Consider the following 22182-nt stretch of genomic DNA (forward strand, 5'->3'; position numbering starts at 1 on the left):
GTGGGACTATCATTTGTTTTTCAACAGGACAAGAACCCAACACACCTCCAGGCTGGGTAAGGGCTATTTGACCAAGAAGGAGAGTGATGGAGTGCTGCATCAGATGACCTGGCCTCCACAATCACCCAAACTCAACCCAATTGAGATGGTTTGGGATGAGTTGGACCGCAGAGTGAAGGAAAAGCAGCCAACAAGTGCTCAGCATATGTGGGAACTCCTTCAAGATGGTTGGAAAAGCATTCCAGGTGAAGCTGGTTGTTGACAAAATGCCAAGAGTGTGCAAAGCTGTCATCAAGGGAAAGGGTGGCTACTTTGAAAAATCTAAAATATATTTTGATTTATTAAACACTTTTTGGGTTATTACATGGTTCCATATGTGTTATGTCATAGTTTTGATGTCTTCACTATATTCTACAATGTAGAAAATAACAAACAATCTAGAAAAACACTTGAATGAGTAGGTGTGTCCAAACTTTTGACTGGTACTGTATATTCTTCAAAAATCTTTGTGCCTTCAGAAAGTATTCATACCCCTTGACTTATTTCACATTTTGTTTTGTTACAGCCTGAATTGTGAAAACATGCTTTTAGAATTTTTTGCTAATATTGACAATGAAAAACAGAAATATCTCACTCATATCCAGTAATTATTCACACCCCTTTGCTTTGACACTCCAAATTGATCTGAGGTTCATTCGATTTACTTTGATGTGTCGCTACAACTTGACTGGAGTCCATCTGTGGCCATTTCAATTGTTTGGACATGGTTTAGAAAGAAACACACCCGTCTACAGTGGGGGGGAAAAGTATTTGATCCATCTGCTGATTTTGTACATTTGCCCACTTACAAAGAAATGGTCAGTCTATAATTTTAATGGTAGGTTTATTTGAACAGTGAGAGACAGAATAACAACAAAAAAATCCAGAAAAACGCATGTCAAAAATTGTATAAAATGATTTGCATTTTAATGAGGGAAATAAGTATTTGACCCCTCTGCAAAACATGACTTAGTACTTGGTGGCAAAACTTCTTGTTGGCAATCACAGAGGTCAGACGTTTCTTGTAGTTGGCCACCAGGTTTGCACACATCTCAGGAGGGATTTTGTCCCACTCCTCTTTGCAGATCTCGTGGGGTTGCAATGATCATGAGAACGGTGAGGAATCAGCCCAGAACTACACGGGAGGATCTTGTCAATGATCTCAAGGCAGCTGGGACCATAGTCACCAAGAAAACAATTGGTAACACACTACGCCGTGAAGGACTGAAATCCTGCAGCGCCCGCAAGGTCCCCCTGCTCAGGAATACATATACATGCCCGTCTAAAGTTTGCCAATGAACATCTGAATGATTCAGAGGACAACTGGGTGAAAGTGTTTTGTTCAGATGAGACCAAAATAGAGCTCTTTGGCATCAACTCAACTCGCCATGTTTGGAGGAGGAGGAATGCTGCCTATGACCCCAAGAACACCATCTCCACCGTCAAACATGGAGGTGGAAACATTATGCTTTGGGGTTTTTTTCTGCTAAGGGGAAAGGACAACTTCACCGCATCATTTGACGGGGCCATGTGCTGTCAAATCTTGGGTGAGAACCTCCTTCCCTCATCCAGGGCATTGAAAATGGGTCGTGGATGGGTATTCCAGCATGACAATGACCCAAAACACACGGCCAAGGCAACAAAGGAGTGGCTCAAGAAGAAGCACATTAAGGTCCTGGAGTGGCCTAGCCAGTCTCCAGACCTTAATCCCATAGAAAATCTGTGGAGGGAGCTGAAGGTTCGAGTTGCCAAACGTCAGCCTCGAAACCTTAATGACTTGGAGAAGATCTGCAAAGAGGAGTGGGACAAAATCCCTCCTGAGATGTGTGCAAACCTGGTGGCCAACTACAAGAAACGTCTGACCTCTGTGATTGCCAACAAGAAGTTTTGCCACCAAGTACTAAGTCATGTTTTGCAGAGGGGTCAAATACTTATTTCCCTCATTAAAATGCAAATCATTTTATAACATTTTTGAAATGTGTTTTTCTGGATTTTGTTGTTGTTATTCTATCTCTCACTGTTCAAATAAACCTACCATTAAAATTATAGACTGATCATTTCTTTGTCAGTGGGCAAACGTACAAAATCATCAGGGGATCAAATACTTTTTCCCCCTACTGTATATAAGGTCCGACAGCTGACAGTGCATGTCAGAGCTGAAACTATACCATGAAGTCCAAGGAACTGTCTGTAGATCTCTGAGATAGAATTGTGATGAGGCATATATCTTGGGAAGAAATATGGAACGACCCAGACTTTGCCTAGAGCTGTCCCTCCGACCAAACTGAGCAACCGGGCAAGAAGGACCTCATGGAGTTGACCAAGAACCCAGTTCCATGACAGAAATGGGAGAACCTGCCAGAAGGACAGTCTCTACAGCACTTCACCAATCTGGGCTTTATGGGAGAGATGGAAGCCACTCCAGAGAAAAAGGCACATGACGTCACACCTGGAGTTTGCAAAAAGACATGTGAAAGGCAAAAGATTCTGTGGTCTGATGAGACAAAAATGTAACTCTTTGGCCTGAATGCAAAAAGTTACTTTTGGAGAAAACCAGGCACAGCTCATCACCCGTCGAACGCCATCCCTACCGTGAAGCATGGTGGTGGCAACATCATGCTATGGGGATGCTTTTCAACAGCAGGGATTGGGAGACTGGTAAGGATAGAGGGGTCCAAGAATGGAGTCAAATACAGGTAAATCCTTGATGAGAACTTGCTTCAGAGTGCAAACAACCTTAGACTGAGGCAAAGATGTACATTCAAACAGGACAATGACCCCAAGCATACAGCCAAAGCAACGCTGGAATAGCTTCAGAAGAAGAATGTGAAAGTCCTTCAGTATTCCAGCCAAAGCCTAGACTTGAATCCCATTGAAAATATGTGGAAAGACTTGAAGATTGCTGTTCACCGCCACTCCCAATCTAACTTAACAGAGCTTGAGAAAATCTTAAAGGAAGAATGGGATAAAATCTCCAAATCCAGATGTGAAAAACTGATAGACATACCCAAGACAACTCAAAGCTGTATTCGCCTCCGAAGGCGCTTCTACAAAGTATTGGCTCAGGGGTGTGAATACTTACGTAAATTAGATATTTCTGTATTTCTTTTTCAATAAATTTGCTAAATGTTTCTAAAAACATGTTTTTGCTTTGTCATTATAGGGTACTGTGTGTAGATGGGTGAGAGAGAAACAATTTATGTATTCCATTTTGAATTCAGGCTGTAACACAACAAAATGTGGAATAAGTCAAGGGGTATGAATACTTTCTGAAGGCACTGTATATAATCTATTTAAAAGTCCCAAAATGTATGTAGCAATCTCAGATTGCCCCTTCAACTGAACTGGATTTGGATCCAAATGATCCCAAATAGATACAGGAAAGAAAATGGTCTGACACGTAGGACAGCGTCTTTCAATTTTAGTTTTTACAATTGTTTTATGCACCATAATATGTATTTATTCTGAGTAAACACACATACTGTAGGTAGGTATGAGTCACTGCATTAACGAATGATTATACATAGACATGGTTATCACAATGAATACATGAATGTGCAGTGATTAATACCACATTGAGGAATTTCAGTCAAGTGTTTTTCTTCACCATAAAATAGAGAGATGAAGAAAGCCTCTGTTTGCTGTCATATACATTATACATATACGTTACCTATGGAAATGAACCCTAGTTATAGTCTCAGCTTGTTCCATTTTCTCCTGAGCTGGATGGATACGTCAGAACTATTTCCAGAGCCAACAACCAATTATTCAGCGCCATGAGCCCTCCCCAGAGCGAAGGTCATTATGTGAGGGCCACTATCATGACCCTACGGTTCGTATTTATTTGCAACTTATTTGCAGAAATTAAACCGTGTATGAAGACTGTGTACATAAAATTGATTGTGCAAAAAACACACTCCAAAACCCATCCATAGAGCTAGTATTATCATTCTGTAGAATAACATTTGTAGAATATTTTTTTAAGAATAGGAGTTTTAAACAGAAGAACCCAGAAATCACCAATAAGCATATTCAAGCAGCAGCATTATAAGGAAGCGCCAGGAAAGCGGTGATCATTAAAAATAATGCTTATCTAAGGGAAAATGTCCAACTCGAAATGTTCTTCTTTCACATTGTCTCCCTTTACATGCGACCGTGCTTGGGCTAGCAGTCTTCTCTCTCCCTCTTTCTTTTCCCTCTCTTTTTAAAGAGTTAGATTCGGTGCTCATCACCTTTCTATTGATCACGTATCATTTGCATCTAGGAAAAGATGTGAACTCAGATATTCAAGAGGACGAGGACGATCGCAATGATTTATTCATTTCTAAATCAAAAAAGTGGAAGGTAGATGAGAAGAGAGAGAATCTTCACAGGGAAGCAGGGAGAGAGAGAAGGCAGGCATGCAGCGGAGGAGAGGAGACTGCAGGGCACTGAGGCTGGGCTCCTCTTTCACACTAGCCTCCAGGCACGTGGTGTGCAAGTCCTGCTAATTACCAAGGTGAATCATGCTGCCGCTCTCTAATTAGCCAACATGACAATCTAATGGAAACATGCAGGCAGAGCTGGCACACTTAGAGAATCAACTCACAAAGAAAGTCCCCTCTCTTTTATACTACCCTCCTCTTCCTTCCCCCGTGAATTTCTATACAAATTAAATTTCTCAAATAAAAAGGGGGCAGGCTGGTTGAGATTTTGTTCTCCAGTGCAGGTACAGTTTAGAAAGGGAAGAGGTTAAGAGAATATGAGCTGGTCTGGCTGGTCAGGATTTAGCTCTTCTTCTCTCCTCTGTGTGTGTGGTGTTTGTTCCCTAATTGAAACGTGTCCACATTCCTGCCTCCTCTCCTCTCCCTGTTATCCCGGGAACAGAGGGAGGCTGGCTGGCACCCCGCCACGAGCGTAGCTCAGCGTACCCAATTCCCCTGTCGCAGGTGTCCCAAGGAGTGCTACAGCGCACAAAGAAAAAGTGGTCCTACAGGCTTCTTTTGCAAGAGAAGACGAGCCGCAATCTCCCTCTGAGGCAAATCTCATTTTTTGTTGTTTTCCTTCTCATTACAAGACTTTGTAATATTCCAAAACACACAGGAACACCAAAGGTATTTTTAAAAGCCCGGTGATTTTTTCTTTATAATATGTCTTGAGGAGAAAAAAAAGAGGGGGGGAAACTGAGAGAAGTTGAAACTCCAGACAACAAAGCAACAAATAAAACAAAAAATAGTGCTAGTGTGGACAATTTACTGGGCTGTGCATATTGAGGAGTTAATCAAAACAGATCTTCATTCTGAAATAATTAAATGAACAATTAAATAGCCCCGCTTTGATCTTTCAAACAACACTGATGAAACACTTCCAACAATGGGAAATATTTGAGAAGACGTGTGGATATCTGATATTTGCATGTATCTACATACACATTTGTAATAACCACTAAGAGGTTAGAGGTACTTAACCTCAATGTTTTTCCTATAGTTGAACACAATCTTCCATGTACAGAGACTCTCAAAGAGCATATCTTAAAAGCCAAACATAAAAGTTCAATGAAAGGGAGAGATTTACTGCCATGTTTTGGTCCTTACAGTATATCACCAAATGTCAGCGCTCTGTTAACTAGCCCAAACTGGCTTCATAATCATAGTGATTATTCTGACAGGCTTTAGCCCTGAGCATGCCTAACAGCGGGCGCTCTACACTGGGTACGATGACGGGTTCTGTGGGGCCAAGCGATGAGAGGCCGTGAACCACAGATACAACAGACACAAAAGCACTAATAAATGCATGGCACTGTAGCCTTGTCCTCTGACACCTCTGACAATAGAGGAGAAATAGCGCTGCATGATGGGGCCTGTTGCACAAGCGGTTTTACAAGCTAATAATATGACCTGGTCATCTGTGGGCGATGCTGGGGCAATCATGTCTTAAAGCCAATGATGTCTTGGAGCACATTGGTTACATCCAGAGGTTATAATTAAAATAAGTTGGCTAAATCTACAATATCTCTTGATGGAGGTGGGAAGAGAAAAATGTAAAAATGTTGACCAGTGTTTCTATGTCATGTTGATGCTACTGACTCCAAGTCAATCCATTAATACACTATGTGGATGTATGTAGATGTTTATGCATCTGGCTAGGACATACTGTACATATAACGCCTCTTGCTTTTAATTGGTGCCATACAAGGTTAAGAGTTGAGCAAGGGCAGAATTCATTGCTGCGTGGTTCAAGACATTTCATGATCAATCCTGGTGTGCAAACGAGGCAAGAAAAAAACTCCCTCTGAACGCCTGAGGAGGAAAAATATTTGAGGAAAATTATTCTAACAAAAAGCTGAGCGATTCCCATTGGACAGCTCTCAGTTTCACACGGGTCTGGAATCACTCTGAGGTAAAGTGGAGCAACGCTGCAAGGACACAGATCTGACTGGCTGGATGAGGAGAGGAGAGGAGGGGAAGACAGGGGCTCCCACATCTCAACACCCCCACAACACCCCCTCAGCCCCCTCTGGCCTGCTGATATGGGGGTGTCATTCAGAGAAACCAAGAGCTGTCTTAACAACAGTCTCACTGACAGTCCTTATCGTCAAAGACACATAAACTGTATAGTGATATGCCTCTAAATAAACTGGCTATGTTCAATTCTTGTGGAGGATCATCTTTATGTAAAACTCCAGTCTTGGATAACAGCTGGATGTGCAGGCTTTCATTCCAGCCCTGCAGTAACACACCAGCTTTAGCTAATCATGTCCAGACTGAAGACCATGATTAGTTGATTATTTAAATCAGGTATGTTTGAGGAAGGCACAAAAGACAGGCTTCTGTGTCCAACTGTCCATCCCCTGACATTCCTCTGCATCAACATGTCACCTGATGATGCCAAAGTTCACCTCTTTCAATTCCTATTTTACCAGGAAGTTTATCATAGGTGTATCAAGCTGTGATAAGTCTGTAACCCATTTTATAACTATTTCAATGATCTAAATGTTTATTTTCGTGGGAAACCTGAAGCAAAAAGCTTGCACTCAGCCTTGGCTTTGCATGTGGTGTATAAAATATAATTGGGCTTTTCAAATAGCACATTTACCATGAATTATTTATGGTTTTCAACAAATTAGATTCTAAAGCCATGGCCCGAAACATCAATGACCTGCAATTCTTAGCTGGTTTGATCGAGAATGAAATAAGGAGGATAAGGGCCATCATCAAAATAAAAGCCTGTCCTTACAAAGGCAACAAATTCTAGGGAAACCATTTATCCCAATCAGATGACAGACGTTTGACCGACTCCTCCCAACCAATCATAGGCTAAAGAGCTGAGCGACCTCTCAGTTGTGTTCTCAAAGCCAGAACCATCCCAATGGGAACAAACTGGTTGAATCAACGTTGTTTCAACGTTATTTGTCAATGTATTGTGACGTGGAATAAGTCATCAACTATTATTTTGAGGGTAAAATTTCAACCACAGGATTATGTGACCATGGTAACCAAATTGCAACATAGATAAACCTTATATAAAAAATGTTGAATTTGTACCTTTAAAACTACGTCAGATCTACAACGTTATATCCACTATCAGACAAAAAACAATAGGCTGGGCAGCACCTTCTACTGGATAATTTATCTATCTACAGGTATCCTTTGGTCTCCCTTCCAGGGTTTTAACCGAGCCCAGCCCTGATCAATTTTGATATTTGTCACTGACTATTACCAATGTGATATCGTGAGAACGATTGTTGAGTGATCTCCACTTAAAAACAAAACAGATTCACTGCTATCGAAGTCATTCCAAAGGGCAGGTTTAACAGAGCAAAATAAATGTGAGCAAATCAGTTAAAGAATAGGACTAAATCAAATCAAACTTTATTTAAAGTGCATTTAAAGTTTGATTTGATTTAGTCCTTTTCTTTCACTTAGATTTTTGGTTGAGATGGAGACGTACAGTGGGGCAAAAAAGTATTTAGTCAGCCACCAATTGTGCAAGTTCTCCCACTTAAAAAGATGAGAGAGGCCTGTAATTTTCATCATAGATACACGTCAACTATGACAGACAAAATGAGAAAAAAAATACAGAAAATCACATTGTAGGATTTTTTATGAATTTATTTGCAAATTATGGTGGAAAATAAGTATTTTTTCTTTTTATTGGCCTGAGATATAGCTTTTTCTTTGCGACTCTTCCTAGAAGGCCAGCATCCCGGGGGCGCCTCTTCACTGTTGACTTTAAGACTGGTGTTTTGAGGGTACTAGTTTTCAGCTATGCTAACATAATTGCAAAAGGGTTTTCTAATGATCAATTAGCCTTTTAAAATGATCAACTTGGATTAACTAACACAACTAGCCATTGGAACACAGGAGTAATGGTTGCTGATAATGGCCTCTGTACGCCTATGTACAGTTGAAGTCGGAAGTTTACATACACTTAGGTTGGAGTCATTAAAACTCGTTTTTCAACCACTCCACACATTTCTTGTTAACAAACTATAGTTTTGGCAAGTCGGTTAGGACATCTACTTTGTGCATGACACAAGTCGTTTTTCCAACAATTGTTTACAGACAGATTATTTCACATATAATTCACTGTATCACAATTCTTGGTGGGTCAAAAGTTTACATACACTAAGTTGACTGTGCCTTTAAACAGCTTGGAAAATTCCAGAAAATAATGTCATGACTTTAGAAGCTCCTGATAGGCTAATTGACATAATTTGAGTCAATTGGAGGTGTACCTGTGGATGTATTTCAAGGCCTACCTTCAAACTCAGTGCGTCTTTGCTTGACATCATGGTAAAAACTAAAGAAGTCAGCCAAGACCTCAGAAAATAAATTGTAGATCTCCACAAGTCTGGTTCATCCTTGGGAGCAATTTTCAAACGCCTGAAGGTACCACGTTCATCTGTACAAACAATAGTACACAAGTATAAACACCATGGGACCACGCAGCCGTCATACCGCTCAGGAAGGAGACGTGCAAAAAGTGCAAATTAATCCCAGAACAACAGCAAAGGATCTTGTGAAGATGCTGGAGGAAACAGGTACAAAAGTATTTATATCCACAGTAAAACGAGTCCTATATCGATATAACCTGAAAGGCCGCTCAGCAAGGAAGAAGCCACTTCTCCAAAACCGCCATAAAAAAAGCTGTTTGCAACTGCACATGGGGACAAAGATCGTACTTTTTGGAGAAATGTCCTCTGGTTTGACGAAACAAAAATAGAACTGTTTGGCCATAATGATCATCGTTATGTTTGGAGGAAAAAGGGGGAGGCTTGCAAGCCGAAGAACACCATCCCAACTGTGAAGCACAGGGGTGGCAGCATCATGTTGTGGGGGTGCTTTGCTGCAGGAGGGACTGGTGCACTTCACAAAAAAATGGCATCATGAGGTAGGAAAATTATGCGGATATATTGAAGCAACATCTCAAGACATCAGTCAGGAAGTTAAAGCTTGGTCGCAAACAGGTCTTCCAAATGGACAATGACCCCAAGCATACTTCCAAAGTTGTGGAAAAATGGCTTAAGGACAACAAAGTCAAGGTATTGGAGTGGCCATCACAAAGCCCTGACCTCAATCCCATAGAACATTTGTGGGCAGAACTGAAAAAGCATGTTCGAGCAAGGAGGCCTACAAACCTGACTCAGTTACACCAGCTCTGTCAAGAGGAATTTGCCAAAATTCACCCAACTTATTGTGGAAGGCTCCCCGAAACGTTTGACCCGGTCACGCCCTGACCATAGAGAACCATTGTTTCTCTATGGTGAAGTAGGTCAGGGCGTGACTGGGGGGGTATTCTAGTTTATTATTTCTATGTGGGGTTCTAGGTTACTATTTCTATGTTGGTGATTTGTATGATTCCCAATTAGAGGCAGCTGGTAATCGTTGTCTCTAATTGGGGATCATATTTAAGTAGTTATTTTTCCCACCTGTGTTTGTGGGATCTTGTTTTTGTGTAGGTGCCTACTTGCACTTCACTGTCTTCACGTTTCGTTTGTTCATTTATTGTTTTTGTATTTTGTTAAGTTTCATATTATAATAAAGATGTGGAACGCTACTCACGCTGCGCCTTGGTCCAATTATTACGACGATCGTGACAGAAGATCCCACCACAACAGCACCAAGCAGCGTGTCCAGGAGGAGAAGGTATCCTGGACTTGGGAGGAGATCCTGGATGGGAAGGGATCCTGGACTTGGGAGGAAATCCTGGCAGGACAGGATCGCCTTCCTTGGCAAAGGGAGGACAGCGACGACGCGGGGGTTCGCGGCCACAAAGACACCCCACATTTTTGGGGGGGGGGGCACACGGGTTGGTCGGCGGAGCCAAGGAATGAGCCAGTGACAACCTGGGAGGAGATAGAGAGGTGGTTGGTCGACCCAAGGAGAGTACCAGAGCCCGCCTGGGAGTCAATGGAACAGTGCGAGGAGGGATACCGGAGAATGGAGTTGGCTAAGAGTATGCAGCAACGCAGGCGTTTGGAGGAGCGTGTCACCAGTCCGGTGCAACTTGTGCCGGTCCCACGTATCAAGCCTCCAGTGTGCCTCCCCAGTCCGGTACGTCCTGTGTCCCCTCCTCGCACTCGCCCTGAAATGCGTGTTCCCAGTCCGGTGCGTCCTGTACCAGCTCCTCACACGTGTCATCGAACCGGTACCATTGATGCCGGTTCTACGCACCAGGTCTCCAGTGCGCCTCCACAGCCCAGGAGTCCTATGCCAGCTCCACGCACGGTGTGTCATCGAACCGGTACCATTGATGCTGGTTCTACGCACCAGGTCTCCAGTGCGCCTCCACAGCCCAGTACGTCCTGTGCCAGCTCCACGCACCAGGCCTCCAGTGCGCCTCCACAGCCCAGTACGTCCTGTGCCGGCCCCACGCATCAGGCCTCCAGTGCGCGTTCACAGTTCAGAGCTTCCGGCGACGGTTACCACTCCAGAGCTTCTGGAGACGGTCCCCAGTCCGGAGCTTCCGGCGACAGTTCTCAGTCCGGAGCTTCCGGCGACGTTCCACAGTCCGGAACCTCCAACGACGTTCCACAGTCCGGAACCTCCAACGACGGTCCACAGTCCGGAACCTACAGAGACGGTCCACAGTCCGGAACCTCCTGAGACGGTCCACAGTCCGGAACCTCCTGAGACGGTCCACAGTCCGGAACCTCCTGAGACGGTCCACAGTCCGGAACCTCCTGAGACGGTCCACAGTCCAGAACCTCCTGAGACGGTCCACAGTCCGGAACCTCCTGAGACGGTCCACAGTCCGGAACCTTCAGCGGGCGTCAACGATCCGGAGCTTCCAGGCAAGGCGTCCAGTCCTGCTCCTGGGCCGGAGCCTCCCTCTGCGCTGATGCCCAGTCCAGGAACGGTGTCCAGTCCAGCTCCAAGGCCGGAGTCTCCCTCTGCGCCGATACCCAGTCCAAGCACGGCATCCAGTCCTGTTCCATGGCAGGAGTCTTCCTCTGCACCGATGTCCAGGCCACGGCCGGTGTCCAGTCCCGCTCCATGGCAGGAGTCTTCCTAGGCATCGAGATCCAGTCCAGGCACAGTGTTCTGCCTGGGTCCATGGCTGGATCCGCGGGATGAACGGTTTCTTCGGCCCGCACCAGAGCCACCACCAAAGATGGTGGATCCGCGAGCTGAGCGGGTTCTTTGTCCCGCACCATAGCCGCCCCTGATGCTGGCGGATCCGCGGGATGAGCGGGTACTTCATCCCGCACCAGAGCCACCACCGACACTAATCACCCCCCCTACCCTCCCTATTTGGTTTCAGGTTTTGCGGCCAGACCCAAACCTTTGAATGGTAGTGTACATCTCCTTCAAATGTTGATGTTGTTTGCGTTGTCAACCAAACACAATTCAAAATTACTGTTGTAATACATTAAATAGCCTAAATATAATTAAATATCTTCCAAGCTAATGTAACATTAAACCTTAAAATGAGTAACACATCCATGGCCTCATTTTGAGGTTACTGTAACTATAAATGTCTTATGTATTCATAAAAAGCATGCATGGTCAATATAGCATGGCATGCATAGGTCGTCGCATGTTTGTGGAGATCTTTACAATTGATGTAATAATCTCGAATGGCATTGATCACTTGTCTTGTTAATGTCATTTCAACTGCAGTCCAGGCCTATTGGTTCTGCAATTAGATGAAGCACAGTGATAACGCATTAATCGGTTGTATTAATACAAAACAAAATATCTGACATTATATTCCCTTTTCAACTTAGCTGTGCTTTTAAATGGTTGAAAGCACAGTGATATACTGTACATTTGGGTGACAACTAAAAATAAGACATTGTTTTTCCATTGGAATTTGGTTGTGATTTTATTTGGTTGTGCTTTTAGATGGTTGAAAGCATAGTGATAACACATTGGAAATTCAACTAACTTTTGGCTGTCTTTTTGACTGGGTGAATATAGGTTGTAATCTCATTCATCAACGTCTCAACCAAATATTACCAAGTAATCCACGTTGAAATGACGTGATGTGCCCAGTGGGATGTGAGGTCCTGGGGATGATGAGTTTAGACCAGAGAGAGTCTTCCTCTCTCCTCTCCCTGCCTCCAGACGGAGTTCTGATGATGAATCTATGGCCGCAGTGTGTCTGTGTGTCTGACACTGTGATGTATGTAGGCCTGGTCCACCCCCCCCACTCCTCTCTCAGTGCTGAGAGGACCTGATGATGAGGCACTGCCTCGCCTCCTGCCTCAGTGGGATTTCAGACAGAGCACACAGACCAGACCAAACAACCAAAAAATGAGGAATACTCGTTTTGTCCATTGATTTTCACTGGGGGCATTTCTAAAATAGCCCATCTGACCTTTTGGGGCGAATGTTTCTGAATGGAGGAAACAGGGGCACTACACACGTTTGGCCTTATGCCTTTTGCTATCTGCCTGGGTGGTACTGAGGTCTGAGGGGGAAGGGGGATGGATTAGGTTGAGGTGGAAACTGGAGAGGTCTGATAAAGGCCACATGGAGCCAAGGCTGCCATCACACTACCAGAATATGCGTCTCTATCGTACAAACGCTATCATCCCACTCTGACTGGGTGTAATTCACCTGTAAGCGCCTCAAAGTTCCCCAACACCTCCTCCCTGTTCCCTCCCAATATACCACACTTGCCTTTACAAACAAATCAGGCGCCAACTCAATTTCAACATACGTTTCTTGTAACAAGTATAACACTGTCATAGAAAATTATTTTCGGAGAGAGGGGTGGCAGGATTGTCCACCCGTCCGTCCGTTGCCTGGAAGAGCAGCTCAGCCTCATCATCCTGATTACATTTGTGCAGAAGTGCTGAATGAGGAGCCGCCACCGACAGACTCCCTCTGCGGTAACCGTGGTGACACAAACAGCTAGCTCTGTCCCCTTGAGCCGGTCAGGTGATGAAAACCAGAAAGGCACGGGACTGAGAAACGACGGCCATTAAGCAAAAAAAGAGAGAAGGGGGGACAAAAGAATATAGAAAAAAACCTCCTCCTGTAGTGGTGTCATCCCTGAATGTCGCACCTAGCATTACATAAAGTAACAATTTCACCCCCCCACACACCCCTCTCTCTGCTCCTTCTGAATTTCTAAAATGAAAATGAGAATGTGCACGTGCCGCGTTTCTTTCTCAGGAGATAATCTGGCCTCATCCAGATGATGAGCGGCCTGCCACTTAACGGGGAGGAGATCCACTTTGATCACACCGCCCCGGGGCGAACCTATCGCAGCACAGCCTATTACACTGCCTCATTTGCATATGCAGCTAGGGCTTATGGGGAGGCTGAGATCTAGTCTCAAGGTTCTAAACGAATGAACAGAGCCAAGCATCACTTCACCTCACACTGGTGTAGTGGTAGTGTAAGATCTCTTTACAGAGAGCAGAGTAGAGAGAAGATCCCCATTCTAATGTCCATAGCATACCACTTGGATTGCATGTCCAATACATTGCTTCACATTAAGTGGTACACTAGTATGGACATAGAATTTGAATATGGCTAAGCAGCTCTATGTTGCTAGAGATCTACTATGGTCTACAGTGCCTTCAGAAAGTATTCACAACCCTTGACTTTTTCCATATTCTGTTGTGTTACAGTCTAAATTTAAAATGTATTAAATTGAGATGTATTTGGTCACTGGCCTACACACAACAACCCATAATGTAAAATTGTAATTATGTTTTTAGAATTTTTTACTAATTCATTTAAAATGAAAAGCTGAAATGTCTTGAGTCAATAAGTATTCGACCCCTTCATTAAATGCAATAATAGTGTTTAACATGATTTTGGAATGACTACCTCTTCTCTGTAACCCATACTTACAATTACCTGTAAGATCCCTCAGTAAAGCGTTGCATTACAAACACAGATTCAACCACAAAGACCAATGAGAGGAAGGAAACCGATCAGGGATTTCACCATGCCAATGGTGACTTTAAAACAGTTACAGAGTTTAATGGCTGTGATAGGAGAAAACTGAGGATGGATCAACAACACTGTAGTTACTCCACAATACTAACCTAAAGGACAGAGTCAAAAGATGGAAGCCTGTACAGAATAAAAATATTCCAAAACGTGCATCCTGTTTGCAACAAGGCACTAAAGTAACACTGCAAAAAAATGTGGCAAAGCAATTAACTTTTTGCAAATCCAATACAACACATAACTGAGTACCAATCTCCATATTTTCAAGCATAGTGGTGGCGGCATCATTTTATGGGTATGCTTGTAATCGTTAAGGACTGGTGTGTTTTTCAGGATAAAAAATAAATTAAATGGAGTTAAGCACAGGCAAAATTCTAGAGGAAAACCTGCTTCAGTCTGCTTTCCACCAGACACTGGGAGATGAATTCACCTTTCAGCAGGACAATAACGTAAAACACAAGGCCAAATATACACTGGAGTTGCTTACCAAGAAGACAGTGAATGAGTGGCCGAGATAAAGTTTTGACTTAAATCTACTTGAAAATCTATGGTAAGACCTGAAAATGGTTCTCTAGCAAAGACCAATAACCAATTTGACAAAGCTTGAAAAATGTTGAAAAGAATAACGGGAAAATGTTGCACAATCCAGGTGTGGAAAGCTCTTAGAGATATACCCAGAAAGTCTCACAGCTGTAATCACTGCCAAAGGTGCTTCTACAAAGTATTGACTCATGGGTGTGAATACTTATCTAAATGAGATATTTCTGTATTTAATTTGCAAACAATTCTAAAAAGATTTTTTCTCTTTGTCATTATTGGGTATTGTGTGTAGATGGATAAGAGAAAAAATATATTTAATCCATTTTAAATTCAGGCTGTAACAACAAAATGTGGAATAGGTCAAGGGGTATGAATACTTTCTGAAGGCACTGTAGCTGTACAGAGTGTTTATGCTCTTACTCTTTCTTTCAATAGCAGCTCATTATTTTTTGCTCTTCCGGTTTTAACATACTTCAGTACATCAGGTGTCGATTAACATAACACATACCAACTTTCAGCGTATCCAAACTATTTCACGAAATGAACAAACTGCAAAGAAGAAGAGTGGTCTACTTTTTAGGATCCACATGATCTCCATATATAAATGTCTATTTGTTTAGAAAATTGGGGGACTAAAACAACTAAATTTTACAAATAAGCACAGTCGCTTCATACTTTATTTTTTATATTTCCCATTTGTGCACCTACAGTACCAAAGCCATTTCATTGTTTTAAACTAAAATGTATATATAACTGTGACAGTAAACATATTTCTATCAGCCTTTATAATGCAAATGGCTCTACGGAAAGTGCTATGGTGAATATTGAACCAGTACTCACAGCACCGATAGGCTCCCCCAATCTATCTCTTTGAAAGAGCCATGTACAATGAACAGCAGTCTCCAAAATGTTATCGGGAGCCAGAAAAGAGAGAGAGAGGGAGAGAGAGAGAGAGAGAGAGACAGAGAGAGAGAGACAGAGAGAGAGAAAGAGAGAGAGAGAGAGAGAGAGAGGGAGAGAAAGAGAGAGAGAAAGAGAGAGAGAAGAGAGAGAGAGAGAGAGAGAGAGAGTGAGAGAGAGTGAGAGTGAGAGAGAGTGAGAGAGAAAAGAGGAGGATCTCTTTGGTGTGGTGTCTCTGTTCTATAGAAACCACTTTTCCAAACGAGGTGGACATCAATCAGCACAAATAATTCCCACAACTTTTTAAATCAGACCTTTAAATGGCATTACATATGTAGCAAGGCATGAAAAATTTATATGTTGAAGTCTTGGGAAAATGTCAAGGGTAATGATCTCCAGCACAACGCTTACCTCCTTAGCTTTTTGTTTCAGCCGAGCCTGCTCTGGGTCCTCTTGCCTGGAGCGACTCTGCAGAGTTAAGGAGGGGGGGGGGGACACAGGTTAACAGCTGGTTTAAGGACCCCCTCATCTGTTGCAGCCAGCACAAAAATAGTACAAAATGGGAACAGGATACAAGGTGTCAAGGACATCGTATTTGGATTCATAGAAGTGCAATTGAGCGCCCAAGGCCAGTGCCCTTTAAGCCTGCGCCAAATCCCACCGTAAATAAGCTGCTGGAGGGAGATTCTAATCAAAGGAGGTTATTACAAATTCTGCGCGAGCCAGCAGAGCACACAGGGCCGGGAGAATGTGCTCAAACTCAGAAAGTCACAGGCACTCTGTCTGTCCCGCTTTTGTTCCGGTGCCACTGCAGTGTGTGTGTGTGTGTGTGTGTGTGTGTGTGTGTGTGTGTGTGTGTGTGTGTGTGTGTGTGTTGTGTGAGTGTATGCGTATCTCTCTAGAGTCAGGACCAGAGTCCACAGTACTGGAGTGCCATTGTAATTAGTCAGTGAGAGCTGAGCTGCCTGTGCAGCTTGTACCTGTCTGTGTGAGCTGTTAACCACAGGGCTTCCAATTAACCATACAGGGACTCTTCTAAAAGCTCACTGTTAGTGGAACCCTGCCAGATCACCACACTATCCCAGTACTAGCCTACTGTAGCTATCAGAGACGCAGTGCACTTTTCCTATGAGTCTATGAAAGACAGATAGATACACTGTTGAATGCTCCCGCAGTTTTATTGTACAACGTTTCGACCCGGAGGTCTTCGTCTATGCTATGGTAATACAGGCAGCTAACAGTGCTGCCCCCTGTCATAGCGATGGGAATAATTCTATAAAAAAAATCTACTTCCTGTTTAACTAGCATAAATCCATTTAGCTTGAATGAAGGTTAGGGATATGACTAGTAATGGTCCAATGTGTCTTTAACATTGCCTAACCTCTGTAAGAGCATGGTCATCCCGGTGGTGTTAAAGACTACTTCATTAATATCTCTGAACGTGATGCTCCTCCTGATGTTTCCTTTTTCTACTATAAGCAATCAAATGCTATTTGCCTTCAGTGGTGCTGGAAAGCAAGAGTCTAGTACCCCAACCTGCACTACTGTTTGAATACACCAGTTAGATACTGAAATATACTGTAGGAAGTGTATAGTGGAAATGGACAAGTCAGATGAATTAATGTGCCTCAAAACCATCCTATGACATAATACTGAGCCCAGACAACACATATCGCATATTAGATATACAGTTATACTAAAGATTTGTTCAGGTGTGATAAACTGATGTTTAGTAAAACTTACTGTCATATACTCCTTCTAAAGACACTTACAGTTAGGCCCTGAGATTGCATCTTTTTTTAAATAACAAAATAAAGCTTGGTGCTTAACAGCTTTGCTGTCAAGGCAGTAGTTTCCTAACTACCAACTATAACAGTGGCAAGGCGGGTCATTGTTCATCAGTCTGACTGTGTCTAATGTCCTGCATGGCAGGCAGGGCCAGACCATAACAATGCTGTTAACACAGGGAAGTGATAATGCAATCAGCTGTGGGACATTGTCTCTGTTGAAGATGTATTAAATGAAGCAAGCTTCTCTCTAATGTCTCACCGTGGGGCATTTCCCTTCAAAACACATTCTGTTGGTGGTGACAGTATTGAACCTTTGCATCATACTGTATGTCTAATGAATTATGTACCTGTCTTCTTTGATAGATTGTATGAAGTATGTGAGAACTTATTCAAGTCATTTCACAATCTTATACAAGTTAAGTGTGTGCAAGAAGTGTTTACACCAGTCTCAACAGCCTGAGTGTGACTGGATGGACACACATGAGTGTGCAGAGACTGCCTAGATGCAATTCATCTGTTCTGAGACTCTGTAAGGCTCTCTGAGGCTCCCCTGCCCACTACTGTTGAAGCTGGTTCTCCTGAGTACTGAGATGGCTGACACGACACGCTTTTAGCTCTGGGCGTGTCAGCGGGTATGTGAGGAGGATCAGATCAGAGGACTGTATAGAGTTCCACAGTGGTTCCTCTGCTTGTTGTGTTTGGGGACAATGAGAGGACAAAGGAGCCCTAGAGCGAGGGGGCGGGAGAACACACTGAGGGCACTCCACGGAGGACACACTCGGTTTCATCTGTTAGCTAGGGCCTGGGCAGTAACAGCGAAGACACCACACTGCCCTAGACACTGACAAGGAACACACACCACAGCACAGCTAAACACTACCTTACACACCACCTTACACACCACCTCACACACCACCTCACACACCACCTTACACACCACCTCACACACCACCTAACACACCACCTCACACAACACAGCACAGCTAAACACTACCTTACACACCACCTCACACACCACCTTACACACCACCTCACACACCACCTTACACACCACCTCACACACCACCTCACACACCACCTCACACACCACCTTACACACCACCTCACACACAAGTAACACACACAATAGCAACAGAGCTACAGTCCCTACACTGGACTTCATGGTGTATTAGGTAGGCTTGGAAATGGGGTAACTAAAACTGGTAAGATTTCAGGGTATTGCTAAACTGGGCTAAAGATCAGGGTTGAATGTGAAAACACTTCATTGACTGTGTGGTTGTAACTAAAAGGGATATATGCCTTTATAACAAGAAGGAGACTAGGACTTACTTTAGCAGCTTTGAGTAGGATCTCTCTCTCCTGTTCATCCTTCCTCTGCTTCTCTATCCTCTCCAGCTGCTCAAAGAACTTTAGCTGTGACCGCACGTCTGCCGACTGCTCATACCTCTCCTCATCCTGCAGAGACAGAGAGGGAGGGAAAGAAAAAGAGAATGAGTGGAGGAAAAATAACTTAAGATCCTAACAAGATCTCATTTTAACCACAAGTTTGGATAAACATATTACTACAACTTTAGACACCTCGTCTCTCTCAACCACCAGTTTGGATAACTAATCACAACTTTTCTTTGTTTACAGGTATCACCGCTTCTCGTTGTGTTAAATATGTTGTTCTGCACTTGGGAGATGGGAAGATGAGACAAGTTTCAGAAGGAAAACAAAGTTTGTGGGTCATCAAAAAGTGAATATGACAATTGTTTATTCCCTGTGTGTGTCTCTATCTCTCTGTTCTCCCCAACACCCTTTATCAGTTTCTCTCACTATCTCCCTGTCTGTGGCGATGTGAGGAGCTGGGTGGCAGAGCAGAGCACAGAGTGGAGTGACATCTGAGGGTTTGTCACCACGCGCACGTCTCTCTCATCCTTCCTCCCTCCTTTGTTCAGAGCTGAGCCTGCACTCCTCTCCTCCTCCGTAACTCAGTCGAGCCGTGCTCTCTCTTTCAGGCCGCCCGCCCGGTTGGTTTTTTCGCTGATGTCAACAGAGTGGCTTCACAGAGACGAGGAGACTTCACGCATCTAACACGCCTCATTTACAAACCGCAAAAAAGACAAAACAAGACAGGGACAGCTGTAGCCCACCACCCCTCTCCTCTGCCTCACATACACACAGGAAAACAGCTTTTCAAAGTTGCTATGTTTTTTGCTTTCTTTCTTTTACAAGGAGCAGAGTTGAATTGACTTTATTGTACACCAATTAAATGTTGTTACATTGCTATATTCAAGGCTAAAAGTTAATGTCACCCATGCTGGTGTGCCAGACAGAGGCCTGAAAAAGATCTATCAGGTATTTTTCAAAGATTTAAAGAATAGGTTTCTGTGGAAAGTGTAAAAAGCGCCCACCTCCTAATAAGTATGTCTGTCTCTGGCACGACTACTTACCTTACCGCCGTCCATCCTGTGCTGTGCGATGGAGGAGACCTTCTCCAGCACAGTGCGGAGTCGGGACTGGGTAGCGTGGGAGATGAAGTTCACCGCTTCCATAGGAACCTCTGACACGCCAAACTTCTTAGCTTAGGGTCACAGACAGACAGAAGGACTCCAACATTAATACACGCTGATCTCCCCAAATCCCAGTCCGAAAAGGCTTTTCATACTACTGAACCAAGCTGAGCCGAACCGAACCAAGCTGTAATGAGCTGGCCTGGTTCCACATCCACCATAGTTGTTGGAACCATGCTAAAAAGGACAAAGCAAAACATTTGAGCCAGCACAGTTTGGTTTAGGTCAGGACGATAGTGTGAAAAAGGTAGTTAGTTTAATAATGATAAAGCTCTGTCTAGATGTTTCACGGTTCTAGTACCATGTTGAGAATAGTATCCAAGTATGAATTGCCAAGCTCTTACTCTGCAGTCTTTCATGTGTGTAGCTGTAAACAACATTGGCCAACCTTAACTTTAAAGGGTCATTTCGACTAGTTTTCTGGCTGTAAACAGTTTGTGAAGTCATAATTCAGAGGACAGAGTTTAGGAGGTTAGGATCCGTTTTTCTTCCTTTTTAATATTCCATTAACAGAATGTTCTCCCTGGTACACTTTTAAGTAAACCACACCAATTATTTAAATCAGCCGTACTGTACATACACCTTTTCCTGGTCGAACATCTTGAAAGGATCGAGATCCGTATAAGCCTGATAATTAGTGTGAAAATTCCAAACCATTTTCTCTGAGTCGTAAGCGATGTCAAAAGGTAAAATACTAAAGGCTTCCCCTCTCTCTCCTACAAACTGAGATCTTCAAGGCACCGAGACAAAGAAAGCCAAGTTCTCTATGAAATAAATACTTTCCTCAATGTACAATGTAGTCCACATCAGCACCTGGCTTAGGACTACAGGAGAGTCGAAATAGCATTGAATTGCTTTAGTGTTGGTTTCCAATCACCTTAACAGGCTTTATTTTGTACTGTTTTTACTGGTAATCTCATCTGCCCTTAAATAAAGTAAAGTGAACTTTCTGCACTGAACACGAGTGAGTCTCTTTGGAGTTGAGTGCTTCTGTATGCGTCTCTGCAGAATTGGACCTCTGAGGTACCAGTGCACATTTACTTTGAGAGGCTATTCTAGAGAACTCCAGCTGTGCATATGTTCTAGGCCCTGGGAGTCAGAAGGGAGTTGCTGCTTGTAGTTTCACAAATGAAACTGGCCCACGGCTCAAGGACAAGCCTGAAGAACGATGGAGAGGGGGAGAGAGAAGAGAGACAGAAAGAGAGAAGGGGGTGAGAGGAGAGAGAGATATGGGAAGAGATAGAAAGAGAAAAAAGGAGAAAGAAAGAAAGAAACAGGGAGAGAGAAACAAGCTCCTCTCCTCCCAATCTGTGTGTGGACATTCTGAAAGACACAGGGTTCCCTGGTCCTCACCGGGTCTGAATCTACCCTGCCCCGCTGTACATCTCCCTGTCCAGTGGTGGCAGCAGAGAGCAGAGAGGGCAGCATGAAGCAGAGGGGTGAGTCAGGGCTGTGTACCACTGTGTGAGGAGGACCACATCCCCACTAGCCTCTGATTGAGCCGAGTTGGCAGGCTGGGGAGCCTCCCTTGGTTCTGCTGCCAGCTGAGAGTTCTCCACAGCCCGTCACTGACACAACAAAGCCGCCCAAGTGCCACTGCCCCAGCAGGGGGCACCATGGCCTCCCACCCACCCGGCCTCCGCACAGCACCAAGCCCCCAGAGCAAGATTTACATTTTTAACCCCCTCCTCCCCAAGGCGACGGGATAACAACCTCACCAATGTACCGTCTAATAGCACATGACCTCTGGGCCTCATTGTCACCGTCACCGTGGATACTTAATTGAGGTAAAACAAGAAGAAACGTCTTAGCGCTAAAACTCCCTGTTGTGTTTGAATTCTATTCTATTGTGTGATTTTTAATGCAACGTGTATTCAAGACTTAGTTGTTTATGGTAATATTATTGAATTGCACTTTCACACATTAGGCTTAGACATTTCCGACACAGTGCAAAAAGGCCTA

The 22182-nt window shown here is 43.7% G+C and overlaps 1 protein-coding gene across 2 annotated transcripts in view; it reads right to left on the minus strand.

The window, feature by feature from the left end:
* Positions 1-22182, minus strand: part of LOC115203276 (transcription initiation factor TFIID subunit 4) — a 99966-nt gene that overhangs the window by 40229 nt on the left and 37555 nt on the right. For both annotated transcript variants that reach the window (XM_029767827.1, XM_029767828.1), the window contains 3 exons: positions 20101-20231; positions 18995-19120; positions 16287-16343 (listed from right to left, as the gene is read on the minus strand). In XM_029767827.1, the coding sequence (XP_029623687.1) occupies positions 16287-16343; positions 18995-19120; positions 20101-20231 (314 nt within the window). The remainder of the gene's footprint in view (positions 1-16286; positions 16344-18994; positions 19121-20100; positions 20232-22182) is intronic.

Source organism: Salmo trutta, chromosome 12 (assembly GCF_901001165.1).
Source record: "Salmo trutta chromosome 12, fSalTru1.1, whole genome shotgun sequence".
NCBI lineage: Eukaryota > Metazoa > Chordata > Actinopteri > Salmoniformes > Salmonidae > Salmo > Salmo trutta.